This window comes from Pseudophryne corroboree, chromosome 4, assembly GCF_028390025.1.
Source record: "Pseudophryne corroboree isolate aPseCor3 chromosome 4, aPseCor3.hap2, whole genome shotgun sequence".
NCBI classification, from domain to species: domain Eukaryota; kingdom Metazoa; phylum Chordata; class Amphibia; order Anura; family Myobatrachidae; genus Pseudophryne; species Pseudophryne corroboree.
In genome coordinates this window covers 144,073,284-144,100,017 of record NC_086447.1, presented here as the reverse complement: position 1 = coordinate 144,100,017, position 26,734 = coordinate 144,073,284, and the positions used below count along the sequence as shown (strand labels likewise).

Below are 26,734 nucleotides of genomic sequence, written 5' to 3'. Positions count from 1 at the left end.
TATGGGCATTTGCCAGAGAATACCAAGATTGGCAAATTCGCCACTGTTGCCCTGTGCTCTTCACAGATTAAAGCAGGTTCTCACTGAGCACACGTGACAGAGTCTGGAGACGCCAAGGAGAACGTTCTGCTGCCTGCAACATCCTCCAGCATGACCGGTTTGGCAGTGGGTCAGTAATGGTGTGGGGTGCCATTTCTTTGGGGGGCCGCACAGCCCTCCATGTGCTCGCCAGAGGTAGCCTGACTGCCATTAGGTACCGAGATGAGATCCTCAGACCCCTCCTAATGCAAGATATTGCTCGACCTCATGTGGCTGGAGTGTGTCAGCAGTTCCTGCAAGACGAAGGCATTGATGCTATGGACTGGCCCCGCCCGTTCCCCAGACCTGAATCCAATTGAGCACATCTGGTACATCATGTCTGTTGCACCACAGACTGTCCAAGACTTGGCGGATGCTTTAGTCCAGGTCTTGGAGGAGATCCCTCAGGAGACCATCCGCCACCTCATCAGGAGCATGCCCAGGCATTGTAGGGAGGTCATACAGGCACGTGGAGGCCACACACACTACTGAGCCTCATTTGACTTGTTTTAAGGACATTACATCAAAGTTGGATCAGCCTGTAGTGTGTTTTTCCACTTTAATTTTGAGTGCGACTCCAAATCCAGACCTCCATGGGTTAATAAATTTGATTTCCATTGATCATTTTTGGGTGATTTTGTTGTCAGCACATTCAACTATGTAAAGAACAAAGTATTTAATAAGAATATTTCATTCATTCAGATCTAGGATGTGTTATTTTAGTGTTCCCTTTATTTTTTTGAGCAGTATTTATGTACAGGCGTTTGTCATATGAACACTTCTACACTTGAGGGTGAAAGTTTACAAATTGGAGAAGGATTCAGATTTTTTTTTAAAATAAACCTTTATTGCAATCTTCTCAGTGTGTAAGAATGAATCACAGCAGAAGGATTGGCTATACAATGTTATTCATGTGCAGGGTCAGTAAAATGACACTGATTTTAGCATTAGCTTACAAGATTGTGGGGCTTTATCACGCAGTCATTACGCCAGACCAGACTGTCGACTTATACGCAGTGTCCCATGTGCTAAAAGAGTCACACTAGCCTCTGCTTAGGACTTTCAGTTCCCGCTGTAGAAGTTTGATTCTACCAGGCTATGTCTGTGTAGACGGTCATTAGGGTGTTCTAGGCTATAGGCGGTAAGCAGCTCATCTGCTCGACAGAGTTACCGTCCCTTACCAGATTCTGCTGTGGGACCTGCCTGTTGAGTGTTACATCTCTGCCTAATGTCCTAAAGCATCATGAGAAATAGAATATATACTTACTTTATATACAAATAGAAAATCAATCTATATATATATATATATATATATAATGACAGAAAAGATTTACAGATTATATATAGAAAAAGAAGGTATGATACACGCAGCAGTCTAAGGTACCAGCCACGCAGAGCGCTGGAGCATGAATGACGCAAGCGATTCTCATGCTCCAGTTTGCTCCCTTCCCACCTGACAGAAGCGGCAGTGTAGACCTGTCAGACAGTCTAATTATAGCGTGCCATGAATTATTAATGTACAGGAAATGAGTTACCAGGTAAATCTGTAAAGCCCATGCCTAACGGATTTTATTTCTTCACGTCCAACCTCCAAGTAACACACAAAACAGGCTTCTGATGAGTAGTTTTCTTGCTTTAACCCTTTAATGGCTCAAGGCACTATTGGTTTGTGACCACGTTTTGTCTGTGTGTGGATTAAATACATTTTTATATTGCCTAGGTGTGCAGGTTGCTATCAATGATCATGAGCCCAGTCTACTTGGCCGCAAGGTTTTTACCGCAGAAAAATCATGCAGACATCACACCCACTTTTGGATTACGTGCACTCCCGATACCCGAGCTTTCCAATTTTAAAAAAATGCACTCAGTGCAAGGCGAAACAGGTTTCTCAGACTTGCTCTGGGAATGCGTGGGGAAAAAAAATATGAGGTGATTTTCACTTTCCTCTAATTGAATAGGATAATCTCACAGCTGTGGATAAAACCCACTCCACAGGGTTTTTTATTTTAGTTTTCCTGCTTTTAATTAGATAGACTGCACAATGGTATAGCCCGCAAAATGGCTGCCTCCATTTCATGTAGGTGATTACCAGACATAATAAACAGCGGTATATTGCTGTCACTTTTTTTGTCTGGGGACATTACAGATCTGTCAGTGATTAACTGTGTGTGTGTGTGTGTGTGTGTGTGTGTGTGTGTGTATATATATATATATTTATTTTTAACCGTAATTTTAAAGGGCTTCTGATTTATATTCTAGGGAACATCCTTGTATTGATTGTAGAACCATATTGTTTAATCACAGTATTAAAGATAGAAAATATTATTATAGACTTAAGCCGTCTGGGTCAAAAAGTGTAGATATTTTGCCCGAGCTTCATAGTTGTCCGCAGGGCGGTTGTACGGTGTCCAGACGGGTTCCCCAACAAACAGTCTCATTGCCTTGATGTAGTTCTAGAGAGGAAGAGAGACAAGGAGTGACCATCAGACCTGGGGAGTACAAGGAACACAAACATACATAGCATCCCACATCTCCTGCCCATAGTCTCACCGTGCTGAGCGTTATTACATTTCCTTCAGTCTCATTCATTAATGGACTTCGGTTAGTTACGTGTCCGAGAAACATTTATAATAGTACATGTCAAATTATACTTCATGTAAGTTTGTTTAACCCTTTATTGGCTGACAGTAAGTCAAGTGTCACACAGCACTTAGGTCCTTATTCCGATTTGTGCGCAATGCCAATGTTCACACAACTGAGCGATTAGTGGTAATTGCATGTGTGCCACGATCGCACTGCGCACATGCCAGGGTACCTTAACGATGCCGCACGCAGGCAGGGTGGCGGCAAAAAAGCAGGCATGTCACAGTCAATGGTCAAAACAGAGATGGAGGTATAGGGTGGTCTGTTGCCATTAAATTTTATGCATTAGGAAATATATATTCACTTGTATTTATGCTGTCTAAAAGCACAAACCAACAGTATTCACTTCTTGAAGCTTGGTTAGACATCTTGCACAACATGAAATCCAATTTTGATATGTGCGAACAGAGTGTGACACCTTCCTGCACCTAGCAAGAATCTAATCCACTCCAGCCATCAGGAGTAAAGTTTCACAAGCCCGGAATCTCCTTGAAAAAGACCTCAGTTTGAGAGGTGGAAACGCGTTGGAGCAGGGACATCGATACTTGGTGGTCGAGGTGACAGTGACGAGGTGAAGTCCAGGCAAGCGGTTTCAGCGGTGATATAAGATCTGTGGGAATCCGGAACCCACTACACATATGCTGATATTGAACTGATTTGTCAGTTCTTTGCTTCTGGTAATTCATTCAATCACAGTCATTAAGACTTTCATTTTATTCATGTAGTTGTGTGTGGAGCTTTTATATATAATTCATTTTAACTGTTATTTACCTAAAACCAGAATTAAAAACTGTACTTCACTATATGTAACTTTGTTTTACTTTTGGGTGGATACAAATCCTCATGATTGATATGCACTGAAGGATTATTCGTATGGACCTTTAACCTATCAGTAGCGCCAGATAAGTTTATCCTTCTTTGTACTTTTGGTTAGGCATGTCACAGTCGTTTTTGGGTCGTGTATCTGCCTTTAGCTGAGATCATGTATGTAGAGAAACATGGTCCCAGCGTTACTACTGTCACTGTCAGCTTGCGTGACCAGCACCTCACTTGTGCTGTGTATGTACTCATTTGCTGAGGCCCTTGCGATGGCTCCGGTGAGCGTCTATATCCTTTTCTGGGCGGCAGCTTCACTTGCGATGATAGCAAGTCCTGGCCTGAAAGATCACAACAGCGTAGGCTATTATGTACAAATCGGAATCCGGCCCTTAATGATCGCTCATTACAAGGTAGGTTTGAGGGATAGATTTGCTAAAGCTTCTAGACAAGTGGAGATGTTGTCTGTAGCAACCAAGTAGATTCTGTCTGTTGCTTTCCAGTGTGCAATTGAGAAATAATAGCTAAAATCTGATTGGTTGCTATAGAAACATAAAATTTGAGAGCAGATAAGAACCACTTTGCCCGCACCTCCGGCGATCCCATCGCACAACTGAATCAGGCCCTGTGTTTTTTTATACATTTATGACCCGACAGGGATTTTTGTCATTGAAGGTATTGGTTTTCACTAATAACTTAAGGGGTTATTCAGTTTTGTTAGAAAATCAAAAAAGCACACTGATGGGCAAAACCAGGTTACACTGCAGGTGGGGCAGATGTAAAGTACAGAGAGATTTAGATAAGGCTCCTCAGGAGACTCCCTACCATAATGATCAGATTCCATGGTCTTCAAATGTTGACTCTTTTTTGGGGTAAAATACTAACCACACTAATATGAACGTCACAAGTGCCCCCAACTCACTAACTCCTCTGATCTCAGCTGTGCCCTTCTACAATTAGAATGTAAGCTCTCACATGCAGGACCCTCCCTACCCTTTGTTTGCATGTCTGCACTTATTTTGTCTGCCTCCTCTGTCCCTGTTCATATGAACATCTTATACTTCCATGCTGTCATGCACTGCGGAGCCTTACAAATCTAGGATACCAAGCTCTACAAAGGCTAGTGTAAAACATTACGGGCTAGATGCTTCATTGCTTGGAGAGTGATAAACTGGAGAGAGAAAAAGTACCAGCCAATCAGCTTCTAACTGCCATGTCACATGCCCTGTTTGAAAAATGACAGGAGCTGGTAGTTTATCACTCTTCCAGCGATGATACATCTAGCTCTACATCTACTCGATTTTCAGAACGGACACAAACTCGATATAAAACAAGAAACCAGCTACTATTATATCCAGTTAATCTAGAGCAGGGATGGCCAAACCGGTCCTCGAGATCTACCAACAGTTCACATTTTCCAGGCCACCTAGCTGGTGCACAGGTGTAGTAGTTAGGAATGAATGCAGCAAATCTTAATTAGTAACTACTACACCTGTGCACCAGCTAGGTGGCCTGGAAAATGTGAACTGTTGGTAGATCTCGAGGACCAGTTTGGCCAGCCCTGATCTAGAACAAATAGTACTGCCTGTAAGGCCCCGCATGTATCTGCCTCAGCTTCCTGCCCTCACCACTAGACCCACCGGCTTTCACGAAGTGTGGGGATCCACTAATACCATCATCGATGAGTGCTCTACACCATCTCTATGTTCATATTTTTAACTGTCAATCTGGAATTAACTTTGAAGATACCTTTGATTTGTTATTATTAACGAATCAGTCTGATATTACTGAATGCAAAGGGAGAATCCAATGGATCCAAGTCAGAATGTTCTGCAATGAAAACGATTACAGGGCGAATATTATTCTATAATCAAGAATTTAGATACGTTCCACCTCTGAACCATAGACATTTGTGCAATTGGATGTGTTTAGCAAACGCGTGTACTTCGATACATTTGTTTATACGTGCTACCTGTAATTCACCAATCAGGAATGGGTTAGGAACATTTTAGCCCCATCCTATTACTTCTAGGTTTTATTAGTAAATACTAAATGATACATCCGCACTACGTACATTTTCGTCCAGTGTAAAGCGATGGTAGATGCCGGCCGGGAGAGTTATCATGTCTCCTTTCTGCATAAATATCCTGATCCATCGGTTCTCCTTGTCTCGCACGTCAAAGTAACCGCTCCCCTCTAGGATGTAGCGGATCTCGTCGTCCTGGTGCAAGTGCTCCTCATAAAACATTTTCAGCTGGAAGGAAGAAGTATTTTAAGCACCTTGTGAAGCATATACAGTGTTATATAAAATGTAACGCTTTCCTTCAGATGTCAGTAACTCAGGTAAGTAGAAAATTACTATAAGTGCTCTCACGGCAACAAGCTGGTTTTATTAACAGTCCTTTTAAAATGGAAAAAAAAAAAAAAAAAAACACTGACGGCAATTAACTGGGGCCACTAAGGAAACGCACAGCATTCCCATCTGGATGTGCAGCCTCACACAACTCTCTTCTCACTGATCAGTACAGCTCAGTCACACAGGTCAAAGTACAAGCTTAGAAATGAAAGCAATGGTCTGATTGGTTGCTATGAAAACAGCATTTTCTACACACTATCACCATATTTATTAAAATTGTGAGATTAGACCCTCAATGCCACAAATCAGCAGCAGCTGGAAAGGTGGGCTGACAGCACTGTATACTGGGGGCAGAGCCACAGTCACCACTGGATGTAAGGGAAGGAAGACTCCATCTGCATCTTCCTCACTGAATGTTGGGCACAGGGTCGGACTGGTCTGGTGGAGGCCGCTCATATCCCTGGTGGGCTTCCCTGCTTCAGAGCTCCTCCCATTTCTGTGGAGGGGTCAGGCCCATGTATTGCCTAAGAGGCGATCAGATGGCAGGTGTCCGCTATACTGTAATGTGAAGGCACTTTCTAATCTTACAGCAGCTAGGAGTGTTGCTAACTGTGGAGAGGTACTATTAAAGTTATCCGTCTTTTTCAAATCTATTCCTGGGCGTTGTTCATTGAAAAGCTGCTTTATGGGCTAGATTTAATTCAATTGGTTTGAATACAGTCACTTATGTAATTCTGAATCGGGTTTGGCCCAGTGGAAAATCATTAAATGGGTCACATCTAACAAACATTTCATTGGTATCCCATGTGGTGAAATTTGGTTCGATATCATTTTAATATTTTTATTTGCCTTTGAAGACACACTAAGATGTATGTCCATATTGTGATTCCTTGATTATAATAAACCCCTGATGAAGTCTGTAGGACGAGACGCGTTGGGTTAAGACAGCGATTTTGTAATTCCTTCAAGGAAGAATAATCATCATGTTGTTGTTTGATTAAAATGGACTAATACCAACACAACTATTGTCTGTACGAAATATCATATTGTTATCTTGGGCAAATTGTGAAACAGTTATATTTACTGTATTTTATATAATAAAAAAGTCATTTTTTACGATTGTTTTATTGTATAACCAACATTTTTACATACCAAAGGACTACACCAGCACCTTTTCTTTAATATATATATATATATATATATATATATATATATATATACACACACACACACACACACACACACACATACATACATACATACATACATACACGCACACACACACACACACACACACACACACACACACAGGATTCCACGAAGTGGCGGGTGCACTCTCACATAATTAACAAATTTCTTCTTCAATCAAGGATCAGAGATTTTTATTGTAGCCTCAAATAGATTTCTCAGCACTATTGTATTCGGGTTCACTACGATATGCCGGCGGTCGGGCTCCCGGCGACCAGCATACCGGCGCCAGGAGCCCGACCGCCGGCTTACCGACAGTGTGGCGAGCGCAAATGAGCCCCTTGCGGGCTCGCTGCACTCGCCACGCTACGGGCACGGTGGCGCGCCACACTATTTTTTATTCTCCCTCCAGGGGGGTCGTGGACCCCCACGAGGGAGAATAAGTGTCGGTATGCCGGCTGTCGGGATCCCGGCGCCGGTATACTGTGCGCCGGGATCCCGTCAGTCGGCATACTGAAGACCACCCATTGTATTCCAGTGTTTACATTCATGTTAAGCTGCAGCTCATAGTAAAGGAAACAACACATTGGTCCTCGGCAACAATGCACATATCAAAGACAACCTGTATAGGCTAAAAGTCCAGCATAATTCATAAGGAGACAGTCCCTGGCCAGGTCAACCATCTGTAGCATAAGATCACAGACATTCAGCTGGTTAGTCATTGCGGTTAATACCGCTGCAATGACTCTGCTTTGTTGCTACTGTTGATGGCTTATAATGATGAAAAGCTTGATAAAGGTTAGTTAGTAACCGAAACATTGCACAATGTCTGTATGCAAACCCTGTGAAGCCTTGCATTTACTGGTACTGTGAGTATGGTATAAAAATGTTCTAAGCAAATTTCAAAAGTGACTTGGAGAGTGGCTATTTTTTGGACTTTGTCTAAATTATGTGTGTGTATATATATATATATATATATATATATATATATATACACACACACACATACATACACACACACACACCCTCTCCTTCAAACCACACATTCAGCACCTCTCACAAACCTGCCGTTTTCATCTAAAAAATATTTCCAGGATCAGACCATTTCTGACCCAGGATGCTACTAAGACCCTTATCCACTCACTGGTCATCTCCATACTGGACTACTGTAATCTCCTCCTGATTGGCATTCCTGACAAATACCTCTCTCCACCCCAATGTATCCTCAGTGCTGCTGCTCGGCTCATTTTCCTCACCAAACACACTACGTCCACCTCTCCTCTCTTACTAGACCTTCGCTGGCTCCCCTTCCCTTTCAGAATCCATTTCAAGCTTCTCACACTCTCTTACAAAGCCCTCACCCACTCCTCTCCCATCTACATCTCTGACCTTATCTCCCTTTACACTCCCACCCGTCCTCTTCGCTCTGCTAATGCACTCCGACTCTCCTGCCTACGGATTACTTCCTCCCACTCCTACCTCCAAGATTTTTCACGTGCTGCATCACTTCTCTGGAATTCCCTTCCTCTCCCCCTCAGACTCTCCACAAAACTTCAAATGGGCTCTCAAGACCCACTTCTTCACCAAACCCAGCCAAATCTCATCCTAACCCTCTGTTCCACGCTCTCTATGTACCCCGTCTGTGTCACCCCTGTCTGTCTACCCCTCCCCTTTAGAATGTAAGCTCTCACGAGCAGAGCACTCTTCCCTCATGTGCTTATCCTTTTTCTTACTTTTTTAATCTTCAACTGCACCAAATCCAGCAGTCTTCTGCCACCTGATACTTATTCCAGTGTCATCTGCTGATGTAGCTATGTTTATTTACCCTGTACTTGTCCTATACTTTCATCAACTGTAAGTTGCTGTTTTCCTGTTTGATTATTTGTTTATGTACTCTGTAATTGGGCGCTGCGGAACGCTTGTGGCGCCATATAAATAAAGGATAATAATAATAATACACAAACACAGTTGCAAGAAAAAGTATGTGAACCCTTTGGAATTTCCTGGATTTGCGCAAAAATTGGTCATAAAATGTGTTCTGATCTTCATCTAAGTCACAACAATAGACAAATACAGTCTGCTGAAACTAATACCACACAAACAATTATATATGTTCTCATGTTTTTATTGAACACACCATGTAAACATTCATAGTGCAGGGTGGACAAAGTATGTGAACCCTTGGATTTAATAACTGGTTGACCCTCCTTTGGCAGCAATAACCTCAACCAAACGTTTCCTATAGTTGCATATCAGACCTGCACAACGTTCATGGGGAATTCTGGACCATTCCTCTTTACAAAACGGTTTCAGCTCAGCAATATTCTTGGGTTGTCTGGTGTGAATCGCTCTCTTGAGGTCTTGCCACAGCATCTCAATCGGGTTGAGGTCAGGACTCTGACTAGGCCACTCCAGAAAGCGTATTTTCTTCTGTTAAAGCCATTCTGTTGTTGATCTACTTCTGTGCTTTGGGTCGTTGTCCTGTTGCATCACCCATCTTCTGTTAAGCTTCAATTGGTGGACAGATGGCTTTAAGTTCTCCTGCAAAATGTCTTGATAAACTTGGGAATTCATTTTTCCGTCGATGACAGCAATCTGTCCAGGCCCTGAGGCAGCAAAGCAGCCCCAAACCATGATGCCCCCTCCACCATACTTCACAGTTGGGATGAGGTTTGATGTTGGTGTGCTGTGCCTTTTTTTCTCCACACATAGTGTTGTGTGTTCCTTCCAAACAACAACTTTGGTTTCATCTGTCCACAGAATATTTTGCCAGTAGTGCTGTGGAACATTCAGGTGCTCTTTTGTAAACTTCAAACGTGCAGCAATGTTTTTTTTGGACAGCAGTGGCTTCCTCCGTGGTATCCTCCCATGCACTCCATTCTTGTTCAGTGTTTTACATATGGTAGATTCGTTAACAGAGATGTTAGTATGTGCCAGAGATTTCTATAAGTCTTTAGCTGACACTCTAGGATTCTTCTTCACCTCAATGAGCATTATGCGCGGTGCTCTTGCAGTCATCTTTACAGGACGCCCACTCCTGGGGACAGCAGCAACCGTGCTAAACTTTCTCCATTTATAGACAATTTGTCTTACCGTGGACTGATGAACATCAGAGCTTTTAGAGATACTTTTGTAACCCTTTCCAGCTTTATGCAAGTCAACAATTCTTATTCGTAGGTCTTCTGAGAGCTCTCTTCTGCGAGGCATGATTCACATCAGGCAATGCTTCTTGAGAATTGCAAACTCAAAACTGGTGTATGTTTTTTATAGGCTTTAACCAACACCTCCAATCTCGTCTCATTGATTAGACTCCAGGTTGGCTGACTCCTGACTCAAATTAGCTCTTGGAGAAGTCATTAGCCTAGGGGTTCACATACTTTGTCCACTCTGCACTGTAAATGTCTACATGGTGTGTTCAATAAAAACATGAGAACATAATTGTTTGTGTGGTATTAGTTTTAGCAGACTGTGTTTGTCTATTGTTGTGACTTAGACGAAGATCAGAACACATTTTATGACCAATTTATGCACAAATCCAGGAAATTCCAAAGGGTTCACATACTTTTTCTTGCAACTGTACACACACACACTGTACATGTGCTTTGAATGCGGAACATGTAAACACTGGTATTTTTTGCTTTAGAATTTACTCATTAGCATGACCATAAATAAGTGTACATTCAGTAATACAGGTTGAGTATCCCTTATCCAAAATGCTTGGGACCAGAGGTATTTTGGATATGGGATTTTTCCGTATTTTGGAATAATTCCATACCATAATGAGATATCATGGTGATGGGACCCAAGCCTAAGCACAGAATGTATTTATGTTTCATGTACACCTTATACACACAGCCTGAAGGTCATTTTAGCCAGTATTTTTTATAACTTTGTGCATTAAACAAAGTGTATCTACATTCACACAATTCATTTATGTTTCATATACACCTTATACACACAGCCTGAAGGTCATTTAATACAATATTTTTAATAACTGTGTGTATTAAACAAAGTTTATGTACATTGAGCCATCAAAAAACAAAGGTTTCACTATCTCACTCTCACTCAAAAAGTCCGTATTTCGGAATATTCCGTATTTCGGATATGGGATACTCAACCTGTACTGCTAAAACTTGTTAAAGTTACTATTGGGGGGAGTTCACCTTTGGCTAGACTTGGGCTAAATCTACAAATACACACTCAATTTGCTTTGGAACATTTTTTGAAGCATAAATGAAGCCTTATCCTGACTGAGAGCAGCTCTTTACATGCTGATAATTGGCCAACAATCTCGTGGGCCTGTCAATCATCTGAATGCCCCAGGGAAAGTATAGCTTATAGTCATGTGCTAGACCACACTGACATCTGCCATTGTTCTCTTTATTATAAGACTTATTAGATGTCATGTAAAGATGACTCTATATACTAAACAACGGTTCACAATTTAAGATGTAGCGTCAAGTTAATTTTCAATGTAGGGAACAGGGAAAAACTACAATATTCCGCGATACCCGGGACGTGCTGCATTGTAGCTGCACCTGCAAGTCGGAACGGTCACAGCAGCCAAGTGCAATTTACCTTCTGCTCATAATTGGGCAGCGTGTCTTTGTGTATAGTGATTATATCCATCCAAGAGTAATTGTTTTCTTTCCGAATCTTGGACAGCTCTGGGTCAGCCTCGTAGTTATCAGCGTCCAACTGGTCAGGGGAAAAGGAAAGGAGACATGTATTGCAGCAGTGAGTATAAAAGAGCAGCATGTCCAAATAGTTCCTCAGTGACAGGTGTTATTGGTTTCCCAAAAACAAATAATCAGCTTAGGAATCTGAAGTGGGTCTGGTAAATAGTTTAAAGTGTCCGCCTGTTGTGGGATAGGCAATGCAAGTGCCCTTAAGGACTGGGTGTGGCTATTACACACGAAAAAACACACATCTATGATCCATTACCCTGACGTGGGGGAGGGGGCGCCCAGCACAGAGCAAGTCCGCCCCACACGCTGGATCCCCCCCCCCCTCCCCCGCAAATATGTGAAAGCATCACACGGCGACAATGCTTTTGCATGTTTAGGGTAGCCCCCTGCCTACACAGCCTAGATGCGAAGGCAGGCAGCTAACCACCATGTTTGCAGGTCGCAACAGCTGCATGTGACATCATGCAGCCACCGTAGCCCGCTCCTCAAATGGTCCAGACACGCCTGCGTTGTCCAGACCGTGCCCCAACTCCGAGTTGACACCCCATCTCACCCCGCGAATGCCTTCGTCTTTCAAATCAGGCAGAGGCTTTTGCATCTCACTTTGTGCACACACTTCAAAGGGCTTCAGCATGCGAACACTGCCGCAGCACGTTCCATGCTGAATTAGGCCCTTAGAGACTGAAGCAATATTTTGCAATGTGACTACAGTAAGCAGTTCTAAGGACACCCCAAATGCACACATTTGTGATCTTAATCAAAGGTGTAACGTACATATTAATACTGAGCAGGGGAGGCTAAAAGAATATAATCCGTCATTACTGCTCCAGGAAGTCACCCTCATTTTACCCGATTAAATCATCAATTTGGAGCAGCAGATAGTAAGACTTTATGGTAGGTTTAGGTATCATCTTTTATTGATAGGGCACAGCAGATTGTGTAGTGCTGTACATTCCTCATGCAGATCTGACTCACACAGACATATACAGTACTACATAAGAATATGTCATGTGAGGGGTGGTATTCAGTATACTGGTTGTTGGGATCCCGGCGCACAGTATACCGGCGCCGGAATCCCGACAACTGGCATACCGACACCTTTTCTCCCTCTTGGGGGTCCATACCCGCAGCGTGGCGAGCGCAATGAGCCAGCAAGGGGCTCATTTGCGCCTGCCCCACTGTCGGCAAGCCGGCGGTCGGGATCCCGGCGCCAAAATGCTGGCCGCCGGGGACCCGGTCGCCGGCAACTTATACCACACCGAATGTGAGCAGTTACTGGTGTGAATTCAGTGTATGCGAGTAAATTATCAGCATAAAAGGAGCAGAATGTAAGATAGGTACATACAATGTACAGTGGATAGAGGGGGTACAGGAGGCCCTTCCCCAGGGACATTAAATAATAGAAGGAGGAGTAATAATAGGACAGTAGGAGCAAAATGATGGGTAGTGGGAGAGGTAATGAGGCTCTAGGAGAAGCAAGTATGCATAAAGTGGGAGAGCCTGATAGGGCAAGGATAGGAGGGAGCAGGTGCGGAGCAGCACTGGAGAAGTCTTATAGGTGGGAGGAGAACAGAGGAAACGGTCGGAAGCAGAGCAAGTGGTCAAGATGTGGGGGACCTTGTGATAAATTCAGTGATATAGGGAGGGGAAACGCGTGGGTTTGTAAGTCACGGGCAGTTTGAACAAACTTCTGGTGTGGATGGGATACACAGGGTGGATCAGCGAGAGGGAGATTAGCCTACCCACAGCATTCAGGATGAGGAGGGGAGGGCTAGTAAGGAGTAGGCAACAGTAACCTAGACTGGAAATTATAAGTGAGCTGATTAGGGTTTCCCTACTCTCTGAGTGAGGACATTGTGGGCCAGATGCATCATTGTTTGGAAAGTGATAAAATGGAGAGTGATAAAGTACCAGCCAATCAGCTCCTAACTTCCATTTTTCAAACACAGCCTGTGACGTGGCAGTTAGGAGCTGATTGGCTGGTGCTTTTTCACTTTCCATTTTATCACTCTCCAAGCGATGATGCATCTAGCCTTGTGTATTCTGGCACTATTGTGGAGGGGCAGCAATAGGAACAGAATGAGAGGTCATGGATGACACCAAGGAAGCTGGCATGGGGAACAAGAGGGAGCATGATGTTGTCCACTATGAGGGAGATGTGGGGAGGGGTATTTGGCTGGGCAGGGAAAAGGTTTTGCGAGAGGGGGGGATGGGGGGGTGGGTTGGTGTAGGAGAGAGAGGATGAATTTGGTGTACTGTATGTAGTCAGTCTCTGCAAAGAAATAACAATCCCAAATAACCTTCAACGCTGTTTAGGGAATGTTTTGTAGACAGATGCCAGTTTTTGCCAACCGTGCAGAACCCACTCAGGTTAGTTGGTACCTGAAGCTGAATCACTCTAAAATTCCTTAGTACTTTCCTACACTGCTGATAGAATCCTGGATATGCTACATTCTCACATTCAGCAATTAGATGTATATACTAGATTTATTCCTTGAGAAAAATGTTGTTGTTTTTTATACATATGTTAAAAATAAACTATTCAAGGATAAGATTTTGAGAGCTTTCCGAAGAGTCTAGAATGGCAAATTGTCTACGTCACGAAAAGCAACTGAAAATAAATACTAGATTGTGTTTTTGTAGCAGTTTAACAAGAATGAGAAATATCACAAATGTCTGGCCTTGGAGACAAAACGATTTGTTAGCATAAAGTGTGTGTGTGTGTGTGTGTGTGTGTGTGTGTGTGTGTGTGTGTGTGTGTGTGTGTGTGTGTGTGTGTGTGTGTGTGTGTGTGTGTGTGTGTGTGTGTGTGTGTGTGTGTGTGTGTGTGTGTGTGTGTGTGTGTGTGTGTGTGTGTGTGTCTTTTCTTCCTTTAAATCAAAAAATGCTTTAAGTCCAAATTTGACCTTAAGTGCATTTAACATTTACATTAGATCAGGATGTTGAGAAATCATCAGAAGTAAATTATGATGGTGCGACAATGCCAGGTAACGTAGAGCTTCAGCTAATGAGCCATCCAAGGCAAATTAATTTATTAAACAGCCATTCACAGTCAATTACATTGCATCCTGAAGCTAAAAAGAGAAAGTTGTTATAAATCACACTTTCCAAACAAGATGCATATTTGTCTTCTGGACAATTGTCATAAATTGTACAATCTCATGTTTTTACTGTAATGGTTGTGTTGTGTCAATGAGGGGCCAATATTCCGTATTGGTCTTCTGTTTTGCTCCAGTTTATCTGTAACAAAGTGGCTACTTTTGCAAAATGGCACCTCTGGACACAATGTGGGTACACGTATAGGCAACTCTGGGGCAGATTCTGATTTGGGAAATTAAGCAAGTAACTGTTCATCTTGGTAAAACCATGTTGCACTGCAGGTGGGGCAAATTTAAATGTGCAGAGAGACTTTTATACCCCTTTCAGACCGCCAGCTATGAACATTAGTTATTGGCACACGAGCGCAATAACTCGTGTTCACGTGCGGTCTGAAAGGTACCAGGGAAAAAAATACCGGTAATTCAACCCTGGAAGTGAGCAGGGTTGAACTCATGTTCAACCCAGCTTGCTGTGCGGTGTGAACAGGAGCCGGGTCGATGCGACCCGTTTCCCGTTCACTGTGTGTACAAGCGGTGCTTGGAGATCATGTGATCTCCAAGCGCCGCCCCCACCGAGTCACCACTGACGTTACCAAACTGGCAATATGCCAGGTTACAGACAGCGGCGGCGAGGCGCTTAAGACGGGTCGCACCCTGGGAGCTCCCTTGTCAGGCTCCCGGGTGTGACCCACCGCAGGCGGTGTGAAAGGGGTATTAGATATGAGAGGGACATGTCCTACTGTAGCTCAAGCCTAAAATAAAGTTGTGGAGTAATTGTGGGCTACATGCAAAAGCAGCCAGTATTTAACCTTCATGAAAACAAATAAATGCATTGATACCCCCATGCATTGCAACATGGTTTGTTCCAGATGCAAAGTAACTTGGGAATTTGGAAGCAGAGTCAGTCTTATGACTTGGTCAGATGCCTGACTGCAACGTGTAAAAAAAAAAAAATAGTAATATTTGTTATTATATAACCATGGAAGAGACTCGCTATTTTGTATATAATTAGATATTTAAAGAAAACAAATGTATATCTTGTTATATGTAGATATGATACCAAAACATCGCCATGTCTAATAAACGGTAACAAATTTGAAACCCTTTATTTAAAATAAATAAATAAATCTGCATGCAGTCCTATTAGTTTCATCAAAGGATAACGGCACAGCTGTATTCACTGTGAGATCAAAGTACTCTGCACAGGGCAAATTCTCTTTCCTTAAGGGTGTAGTACGGTATGCCGGCGCTCGGGCTCCCGGCGACCAGCATACCGGCCCTCGACCGCCGGTATACCGACAGCGGTGCGAGCGCAAAGGAGCTGCGCTCGCCACGCTGCGGGCACGGTGGCGCGCTACGGGCGACACACTATTTTATTCTCCCTCCAGGGGGGACGTGGACCCCCACGAGGGAGAATAGCTGCCGGTATGCCAGGTGTCGGGATTCCGGCGCCGGTATACTGTGCGCCGGGATCCCGACATTCGGCATACTGAAGACCACCCATTGTGTGGGCTAGGGCCAGATTTACTGCGGTCACACATGTCACTTAGGGTTCTATGTATTAATAATCGCAGCAATGCAAAGATTATTAACAGTCCATATTGTGACTGACTTTCTTTTTTAACAAATATATCTCCACTACTCTATATACTAAATAGAATTTGCACAGACAGCGGTTGCAATAACCGCTGGCCCTGTAAGTTACAACCCAGCTCATTGGAGGAATCTTTCACATTATCAAAATTCTTCTCCAGAGGTTTATTCATGAAGCAGTGAAAAGAGTGGAGAAGTGAGTCTGTGAACAAGTTGCCCATGGCAACCAATCAGTGCTGAGGTTACATTTATAAAGTGCATTCTATAAAATTATAGATAGCAGCTGATTGGTTGCAATGGGCAACTTCTCCACTGCTTCATGAATAGACCCCATTGTGTCAGATTCAGGAGCGGGATGAAGACTGTGAGAGAGGGGCTGAGTGCAACGCTGACCAGAGCGCCCTGAGGACATAAAGGCCCTACACACTGGGCGATAATTCTCAAAGATATGAACGATCTCGTTCATTAATGAACAAAGATACCGTTCATATTTTTGAGTGTGGAGGCACCAGCGATAAACGATGCGCGGCCCCGCACTCGTTCATCGCTGGTGCCCCGTCGGCTGTGCATGCAGGCCAATATGGATGATCTCGTCTACATTTGCCTGCACTTCTATGGAGCCGAATGACGGGGGGGAGTGAAGAAACTTCACTCCCCCCGTCACTGCCCCCCCCCCCCTCCCCCGCGCGCCGCCGGGTCGCCCGTCGGCCGTATCCGCCGTCGGGCAGCTTGGCGGCGGATCGTTAAATGTGTAGGGCCCAATAGAGGACAGGATGGGGCAAAGAGGGGGCGGAGCGTGAAGTGACCCTGCATATGCTGGGTCCAATAACTTTGTTTATGACCTATGTGCTGCTGCTGATTGGCTGACCAGAGTGTCTTTCACTCTGTCAGCCTCCACCCCTAGCAGCAGTAGCACACACAGAAGCCCAGTCAGTGAGAGTTGTTACTGTTTTGTATCAGTCTCTTAAATTGTTATTAAATATAAAACAAGGATAGTGGGGCATATACATTATGCGTAAAATGGCACAATTTCTACACTTCGCAGAAGATGTAGAAATTGTGACATTCATCAAACTCTGTAAAAAGTATTTTTTCAGGAGTTTGATGTTGAAACTGTTCGCAATTAGCTTCCGAATCTCAGCACAAGCTGCCTTTTACACGGCAGCTTGTGCAGAGTAGAGAATGGGGAGCACCGCAGCTGCAGTCGCTTGTTGCAGCCCGGCAATTAGATGCGGGTGAGAGAGTTCCCTTCTGCATGCATGCAAACACAGGTGCTGGCAGGGGGGTACACAGGGGGTAGTGTAGGGGGGTTTGTTCCCGTAGAACAAGGAGACGGGAGGGTTTGGGTGCTGCAGCAGTCGGCAGGGGGATGCTGCTACTTCAGAGGGGAAAGTTATCACAATTTTCTTCTGTTGGCATGGTGAATCATTAAAAAAATTGTGTGAGAATACTGTGAGAATTGAAAAATAAAAATTCTCATTGCACAATTTTTTTTATGACAAATATGCCCCAGCGTGAGCTGGCTGCCCAAAGCAGTGAAAGCACCACACACTTAAAGACACACAAAAAAAGATTTAAAAAACAAAACAAAAAAAAACACATTGGAAAATTGATAAAAACATTGGGGGAGAAATCTAGCAATGGTGAGGAAACATTGGATCCTCAATATTGCAGGGTTAAACATTGAACACTGGATCCATATATCTGATGGTTCAGATGAAATATCAAATGTTTCCAGTGGTGCAAGTATGCGGGTACGGAGTACCCTTAAGAATTTGGCAGCGGGTACGCAGTACCCACTACCACAATTATAATGTGCCACAAAGCAACAAGACCATGGTACTTGGCAGCATGACGGCTCCTCCCACTTTGTCAGGGTTACTGGGAGTGCGACAGTGGCTGTAATTTCCTGTAATACTGGAGGCAATACTATATATTGTTATTAAATTGGGGGCATTACTATATATTTCTATTATACTGGAGGTATCACTATATAGTTCTAATATACTGGAGGCATTACTATATATTTTTAGCCTTGCCTCCAGATAAAAAAAAAAAAGGAGCTGTGTCGTGTGGTCACGCCGCTAGTGTCATGTAGCCACTCCCACTAGCAGCATGTGACCACGCCCATTTTTTGACACTCAGTACCACTAAGAAAATATTTCTACTTGCACCACTGAATGTTTCCCATCCCTACTAGTTACAGCCCTGCTCCAATATCCCCAGATGTAACTCACATGGAGAGATCCCACCGTCCCTGTGAGTTAGTTAGTACATGGGGGGTAATTCCAAGTTGATCGCAGCAGGAATTCTGTTAGCAATTGGGCAAAACCATGTGCACTGCAGGGAAGGCAGATATAACATGTGCAGAGAGAGTTAGATTTGGGTGTGGTGTGTTCAATCTGCAATCTAATTTGCAGTGTAAAAATAAAGCAGCCAGTATTTACCCTGCACAGAAATAAAATAACCCACCCAAATCTAACTGTCTCTGCAAATGTTATATCTGCCCCCCTGCAGTGCACATGGTTTTGCTCAACTGCTAAAAAATTTCCTGCTGCGATCAACTTGGAATTACCCCCATATAGCCCGGGCAGTTTTGTACAAAATAAATAAGCCAGTGGTGACGGACTGTTACTAATTGTGTCACTGCTGCGATCAGTAATACATAGGCCCTAGTAAGGGTCACAAGGGGTTCTTGCAAAGATCTATTTGTCAATATTGATACACTGCATAACTTATTGATACCTATCAGTCTTCTCTACTCTTCAGGAGTTAGTGGCAATTAGTGCAATAATAAAGGAAGACGATTATTATCACAGTGCTATTAAGTAACCCGTCATTACCTCTGTGGAACGTCCCTGGATAACAATTAGAACGCCGGGGACAGGTATGGAACCGCCGCCTGTTACAATGTCTCACCTGGTAGGAGTGCACCCCCAGCGCCCGCAGCTCCTCCACTGACACCGGGAGCTCCGGCCGCAGCCGATGAGGCTTCCTCTGGTCCTCCTCCGAGTCATCCATATACCAGGCCTGCACCATGCTGCCGGCTCCGTGTCCTCTTACTCCGGGTCCGGCACACTGACTCAGCGCTTCACACACAACACCGAGAAAGAGAACCGCCCCGGGCCACTGCTGCACACACAAGCTCATCCAACTAAGCCACTACCAGAATGTGTCGCTGCACAGGGGTCGGGCCGCCATCGTGTTGGTTATCTTTCTTCGTGAACAGGTCATGGCCCACGGGTCTAAATTGTACCTGTGCCCTGTAACTGGCACCTCGTGGCTATTATCACACAATTCACAGGCAGGGATAACCAGATATTGAGGGGGTTCCACCTGCTATCTATTATATATTCCTTTCTAATAAGGTTATTATTACAAAGTTGTACAAAGGGATAGAACAGGATCTTACTACGTAGCTTCTGATCAATGTTTACAAACTTCCTTTTATATGCAAATTACATGGGGGTTTTTTAAATACGGTGTCATAGTGCGTGTTCATGTTTAAACACACACACACTCACACTCTCTCTCTCTCTCTCACTTCCGGAACGCCGGACGAGACCCGCTCCCTGCAGCGACCCCTGAGGAGTTTTGTGTGCGCGCGTCCGTCCGGGGGGCGTGACTGACAGGCTGTCAACGGGGAGCGAGAGCTTAGAGCCGGCTCCTTTCAAGAAGCTGCGGCTGCTGCTCCCGGGTGACTTTGCCCTGCACACACAGAGGACGGGCGAACTGGTCCGTGCGCTGCTGTGTGCGGGGAGAGATTACAGTCTCCAGACCCCGCTGCTGCTGCTCTGCCCGGACATAGGGAGGGAGGGGGGAGCAGCAGATACTTGTGCTGTTCTGCATACAGATCATTACTTATTTATATATATATATATATATATATATATATATATATATATATATATATATATATATATATATACACATATACATATATATATATATATATATACATATATATATGCATACATATATATACATATATATATACACATATATACATACATATATATATATATACACATATATACATATATATATATATATATATACATACATATATATATATATATGTATACACACACACACACACATATATATATATATAGCCACTTGCTGCATATGGAGGGGGGGGGGGGGCATGTACAGTCTGAAATACTGTATGATATATGCTAAGTTATGAATTACCCCTTACCCATTGAAGGGTTGGAGGGCACATTGGTACATGTCGCCCCCCCCCCCCCCCCCCCCCTCCATTTAGTTTAGAAAAGAAAAATAGTTTTGTTAGTTGCTTCCATTATAGCACGGGGGTCGCCAGGATGTGGTTCCTGCTGTGCCCCATCTCCCCCCCCTCCCGGGCCGCTATGACTGATCACTGGGCCACGTCCATAGGGTCTGCACATGCACAACAGACATAATGCGCGTGCGCGACCCTTCTCTCAGAAGAACGCGATCGTTAGGTGATTGGTGGCGACGCGGCATTGCGGGAGACGACATCGGGAAACGCAGACGTGTCATGGACATTTTGGGGGCAGGTCTATGATGTCTCCTGCATTTCCTGCTTATGGAAAAATGGTTGCGGTGCCCCTGTCTACACAGCCAGGCTGCACAAGCAGGGGTCGGCCTCTAATCGATGCGTTCACAATTAAATTGTGAGCACATCGCAGTTTGGCGCCACTCATGCTGGGCGGCCTTGCCCTATCCTGGGCGGCCCCCAGCATGTAAGTCTATGGTCGCAGATTTTGCTGTGTGTGAAAAAATTCTGCGACCCACTCTGAATAGCTCCCACAGCCTACAACAATTAGGGGCGTAATAAGGGTGGGGCAAGCGGGGTATGTGTTGGAGGAGTCAGTTGGCGGGCTTGCTTACATGGTCGGAGCTGAGCACCGGCCACATTGTCCCCTCGTATGTCCCACATAGTAGCCAGTGGTGTATTGCCATTGCCCCTGCAGAAATAAGCACTGATATAGCAGCGCCAATTCCTGGCTCCTGGCAGCATCGTGCATCTGCTATAATGAAGACACAATGCTGCCTGACAAAAGAGACGGGAGAAGACAGAAGGCTGCAAGATTTTGAGAGATAGAGGCAAGGGGTCCGTGGCAGAGGTACAGGGGTTGGCACTGTAACCAAAAAAAGGACCGGAGATGAGGGGACTATTAAAAAATCCAGAAAAGTGGGAGCACTTTCCGGTTGCCAGAATAGGGCAGACAGACCACCTTAGATACCCGTACCAGGTGCCGGAATGGGCAGCAGGCCACCTTAGATAGCAGTTCCGTGTGCAGGAAGGAGGTGCAGAAAACCCAGACCATATTACACAGCCATTCCGGGTGCCGGACCAGGCAGCAGATCACCGTAGATAGCATTCCGGGTGCCGGAACGGTGCACAGTCCACCTTAGATAGCTGTTTCAGGTGCCGGAACGCCGACCACATTAGATAGGTATTTTGTGTACCGGAACGGGGTGCAGGACATCCAGACCACATTACACAGCCATTCCGGGTGCCGGACCAGGCAGCAGATCACCGTAGATAGCATTCCGGGTGCCGGAACGGGGCACAGTCCACCTTAGATAGCCGTTCCGGGTGCCGGAAAAAGGGCTCAAACCATCTTAGACAACTGGTCCGGGTGCCGGAACAGGAGGCAGACCATTTTAGATAGCTGTTTCATGTGCCGGAATGGTGTGCAGGACACCCAGACAACCTTAGATAGCTGTTCAGGGTGCCTTAAAAGGCCGCAGAACACCTTAGATACCTGTTCCGGGTGCCGGAACAGGGCTCAAACCATCTTATACAACCGGTCCGGGTGCCGGAACAGGATGCAGACCATCTTAGATAGCGGTTTCATGTGCCGGAATGGTGTACAGAACACCCAGACAACCTTAAATAGCTGTTCAGGGTGCCTTAAAAGGCAGCAGACCACCTTAGATACCTGTTCCGGGTGCCGGAACAGGGCTCAAACCATCTTAGACAACCGGTCCGGGTGCCGGAACAGGATGCAGACCATCTTAGATAGCAGTTTCAGGTGCCGGAATGGTGTACAGAACACCCAGACAACCTTAGATAGCTGTTCAGGGTGCCGGAATAGGGCGCAGAACACCTTAGATACCTGTTCCGGGTGCCGGAACAGGGCTCAAACCATCTTAGACAACCGGTCCGGGTGCCGGAACAGTAGGCGGACCATTTTAGATAGCTGTTTCATGTGCCGGAATGGTGTGCAGGACACCAAGACAACCTTAGATAGCTGTTCCGGTTGCCGGAATAGGGCGCAGTCCACCTTAGATACCTGTTCTGGGTGCCGGAACAGGGCTCAAACCATCTTAGACAACCGGTCCGGGTGCCGGAACAGGATGCAGACGATCTTAGATAGCGGTTTCATGTGCCGGAATGGTGTACAGAACACCCAGACAACCTTAGATAGCTGTTCAGGGTGCCGGAATAGGGCGCAGAACACCTTAGATACCTGTTCCGGGTGCCAGAACAGGGCTCAAACCATCTTAGACAACCGGTCCGGGTGCCGGAACAGTAGGCGGACCATTTTAGATAGCTGTTTCATGTGCCGGAATGGTGTGCAGGACACCAAGACAACCTTAGATAGCTGTTCCGGTTGCCGGAATAGGGCGCAGACCACCTTAGATACCTGTTCTGGGTGCCGGAACAGGGCTCAAACCATCTTAGACAACCGGTCCGGGTGCCGGAACAGTAGGCGGACCATTTTAGATAGCTGTTTCATGTGCCGGAATGGTGTGCAGTACACCAAGTCAACCTCAGATAGCTGTTCCGGTTGCCGGAATAGGGCGCAGACCACCTTAGATACCTGTTCTGGGTGCCGGAACAGGGCTCAAACCATCTTAGACAACCGGTCCGGGTGCCGGAACAGGATGCAGACCATCTTAGATAGCAGTTTCAGGTGCCGGAATGGTGTACAGAACACCCAGACAACCTTAGATAGCTGTTCAGGGTGCCGGAATAGGGCGCAGAACACCTTACATACCTGTTCCGGGTGCCGGAACAGGGCTCAAACCATCTTAGACAACCGGTCCGGGTGCCGGAACAGGATGCAGACCATCTTAGATAGCGGTTTCATGTGCCGGAATGGTGTACAGAACACCCAGACAACCTTAGATAGCTGTTCAGGGTGCCGGAATAGGGTGCAGAACACCTTAGATACCTGTTCTGGGTGCCGGAACAGGGCTCAAACCATCTTAGACAACCGGTCCGGGTGCCGGAACAGTAGGCGGACCATTTTAGATAGCTGTTTCATGTGCCGGAATGGTGTGCAGGACACCAAGACAACCTTAGATAGCTGTTCAGGGTGCCTTAAAAGGCTGCAGACCACCTTAGATACCTGTTCCGGGTGCCGGAACAGGGCTCAAACCATCTTAGACAACCGGTCCGGGTGCCGGAACAGTAGGCGGACCATTTTAGATAGCTGTTTCATGTGCCGGAATGGTGTGCAGTACACCAAGACAACCTTAGATAGCTGTTCCGGTTGCCGGAATAGGGCTCAGACCACCTTAGATACCTGTTCTGGGTGCCGGAACAGGGCTCAAACCATCTTAGACAACCGGTCCGGGTGCCGGAACAGGATGCAGACCATCTTAGATAGCGGTTTCATGTGCCGGAACGGTGTACAGAACACCCAGACAACCTTAGATAGCTGTTCAGGGTGCCGGAATAGGGCGCAGAACACCTTAGATACCTGTTCCGGGTGCCGGAACAGGGCTCAAACCATCTTAGACAACCGGTCAGGGTGCCGGAACAGGATGCAGACCATCTTAGATAGCGGTTTCAGGTGCCGGAATGGTGTGCAGGACACCCAGACAACCTTAGATAGCTGTTCAGGGTGCCTTAAAAGGCCGCAGACCACCTTAGATACCTGTTCCGGGTGCCGGAACAGGGCTCAAACCATCTTAGACAACCGGTCCGGGTGCCGGAACAGGATGCAGACCATCTTAGATAGCGGTTTCATGTGCCGGAATGGTGTACAGAACACCCAGACAACCTTAGATAGCTGTTCAGGGTGCCGGAATAGGGCGCAGAACACCGTAGATACCTGTTCCGGGTGCCGGAACAGGGCTCAAACCATCTTAGACAACCGGTCCGGGTGCCGGAACAGGATGCAGACCACATTAGATTGCTGTTTCATGTGCCGGAATGGTGTGCAGGGCACCCAAACAACCTTAGATAGCTGTTCAGGGTGCCAGAATAGGGGGCAGACCACCATAGATTCCTGTTCCAGGTGCCGGAACAGGGTGCCGACCAGCTTATACAACCGGTCCGGGTGCCGGAACAGGATGCAGACCACATTAGATTGCTGTTTCATGTGCCGGAATGGTGTGCAGGGCACCCAGACAACCTTAGATAGCTGTTCAGGGTGCCAGAATAGGGGGCAGACCACCATAGATACCTGTTCCGGGTGCCAGAACAGGGCTCAAACCATCTTAGACAACCGGTCCGGGTGCCGGAACAGGAGGCAGACCATTTTAGATAGCTGTTTCATGTGCCGGAATGGTGTGCAGGACACCCAGACAACCTTAGATAGCTGTACAGGGTGCCTTAAAAGGCCGCAGACCACCTTAGATACCTGTTCTGGGTGCCGGAACAGGGCTCAAACCATCTTAGACAACCGGTCCGGGTGCCGGAACAGGATGCAGACCATCTTAGATAGCAGTTTCAGGTGCCGGAATGGTGTACAGAACACCCAGACAACCTTAGATAGCTGTTCAGGGTGCCGGAATAGGGCGCAGAACACCTTAGATACCTGTTCCGGGTGCCGGAACAGGGCTCAAACCATCTTAGACAACCGGTCCGGGTGCCGGAACAGGAGGCAGACCATTTTAGATAGCTGTTTCATGTGCCGGAATGGTGTGCAGGACACCCAGACAACCTTAGATAGCTGTACAGGGTGCCTTAAAAGGCCGCAGACCACCTTAGATACCTGTTCTGGGTGCCGGAACAGGGCTCAAACCATCTTATACAACCGGTCCGGGTGCCGGAACAGGATGCAGACCATCTTAGATAGCGGTTTCATGTGCCGGAATGGTGTACAGAACACCCAGACAACCTTAAATAGCTGTTCAGGGTGCCTTAAAAGGCCGCAGACCACCTTAGATACCTGTTCCGGGTGCCGGAACAGGGCTCAAACCATCTTAGACAACCGGTCCGGGTGCCGGAACAGGATGCAGACCATCTTAGATAGCGGTTTCATGTGCCGGAATGGTGTACAGAACACCCAGACAACCTTAGATAGCTGTTCCGGTTGCCGGAATAGGGCGCAGACCACCTTAGATACCTGTTCTGGGTGCCAGAACAGGGCTCAAACCATCTTAGACAACCGGTCCGGGTGCCGGAACAGGATGCAGACCATCTTAGATAGCGGTTTCATGTGCCGGAATGGTGTACAGAACACCCAGACAACCTTAGATAGCTGTTCAGGGTGCCGGAATAGGGCGCAGAACACCTTAGATACCTGTTCCGGGTGCCGGAACAGGGCTCAAACCATCTTAGACAACCGGTCCGGGTGCCGGAACAGGAGGCAGACCATTTTAGATAGCTGTTTCATGTGCCGGAATGGTGTGCAGGACACCCAGACAACCTTAGATAGCTGTACAGGGTGCCTTAAAAGGCCGCAGACCACCTTAGATACCTGTTCTGGGTGCCGGAACAGGGCTCAAACCATCTTATACAACCGGTCCGGGTGCCGGAACAGGATGCAGACCATCTTAGATAGCGGTTTCATGTGCCGGAATGGTGTACAGAACACCCAGACAACCTTAAATAGCTGTTCAGGGTGCCTTAAAAGGCCGCAGACCACCTTAGATACCTGTTCCGGGTGCCGGAACAGGGCTCAAACCATCTTAGACAACCGGTCCGGGTGCCGGAACAGGATGCAGACCATCTTAGATAGCGGTTTCATGTGCCGGAATGGTGTACAGAACACCCAGACAACCTTAGATAGCTGTTCCGGTTGCCGGAATAGGGCGCAGACCACCTTAGATACCTGTTCTGGGTGCCAGAACAGGGCTCAAACCATCTTAGACAACCGGTCCGGGTGCCGGAACAGGATGCAGACCATCTTAGATAGCGGTTTCATGTGCCGGAATGGTGTACAGAACACCCAGACAACCTTAGATAGCTGTTCAGGGTGCCGGAATAGGGCGCAGAACACCTTAGATACCTGTTCCGGGTGCCGGAACAGGGCTCAAACCATCTTAGACAACCGGTCCGGGTGCCGGAACAGGATGCAGACGATCTTAGATAGCGGTTTCAT

General features: G+C 46.1%; 1 protein-coding gene across 1 annotated transcript; it reads right to left on the bottom strand.

Moving 5' to 3' along the window:
• Nucleotides 1-903: 903 nt before the first annotated feature.
• ADI1 (acireductone dioxygenase 1) lies at nucleotides 904-20,026 on the bottom strand. The gene is made up of 4 exons (XM_063915476.1): nucleotides 19,380-20,026; nucleotides 11,660-11,779; nucleotides 5,612-5,791; nucleotides 904-2,531 (listed from the first exon to the last, which is right to left on the bottom strand). Exons 1-4 carry the CDS (start codon nucleotides 19,608-19,610, stop codon nucleotides 2,412-2,414), a joined length of 651 nt encoding a protein of 216 aa, XP_063771546.1. The 5' UTR covers nucleotides 19,611-20,026; the 3' UTR covers nucleotides 904-2,411.
• Nucleotides 20,027-26,734: the final 6,708 nt, after the last annotated feature.

Coding starts and splice junctions, on each gene's coding strand:
- ADI1 (XM_063915476.1), bottom strand. CDS start 19,610: ATGAGCTTGTGTGTGCAGCAGTGGCCCGGGGCGGTTCTCTTTCTCGGT. Junction 11,780..19,379: donor TGGGGGTGCACTCCTACCAG/GTGAGACATTGT, acceptor TCCCCTGACCAG/TTGGACGCTGATAACTACGA. Junction 5,792..11,659: donor TGCCCAATTATGAGCAGAAG/GTAAATTGCACT, acceptor TCTTCCTTCCAG/CTGAAAATGTTTTATGAGGA.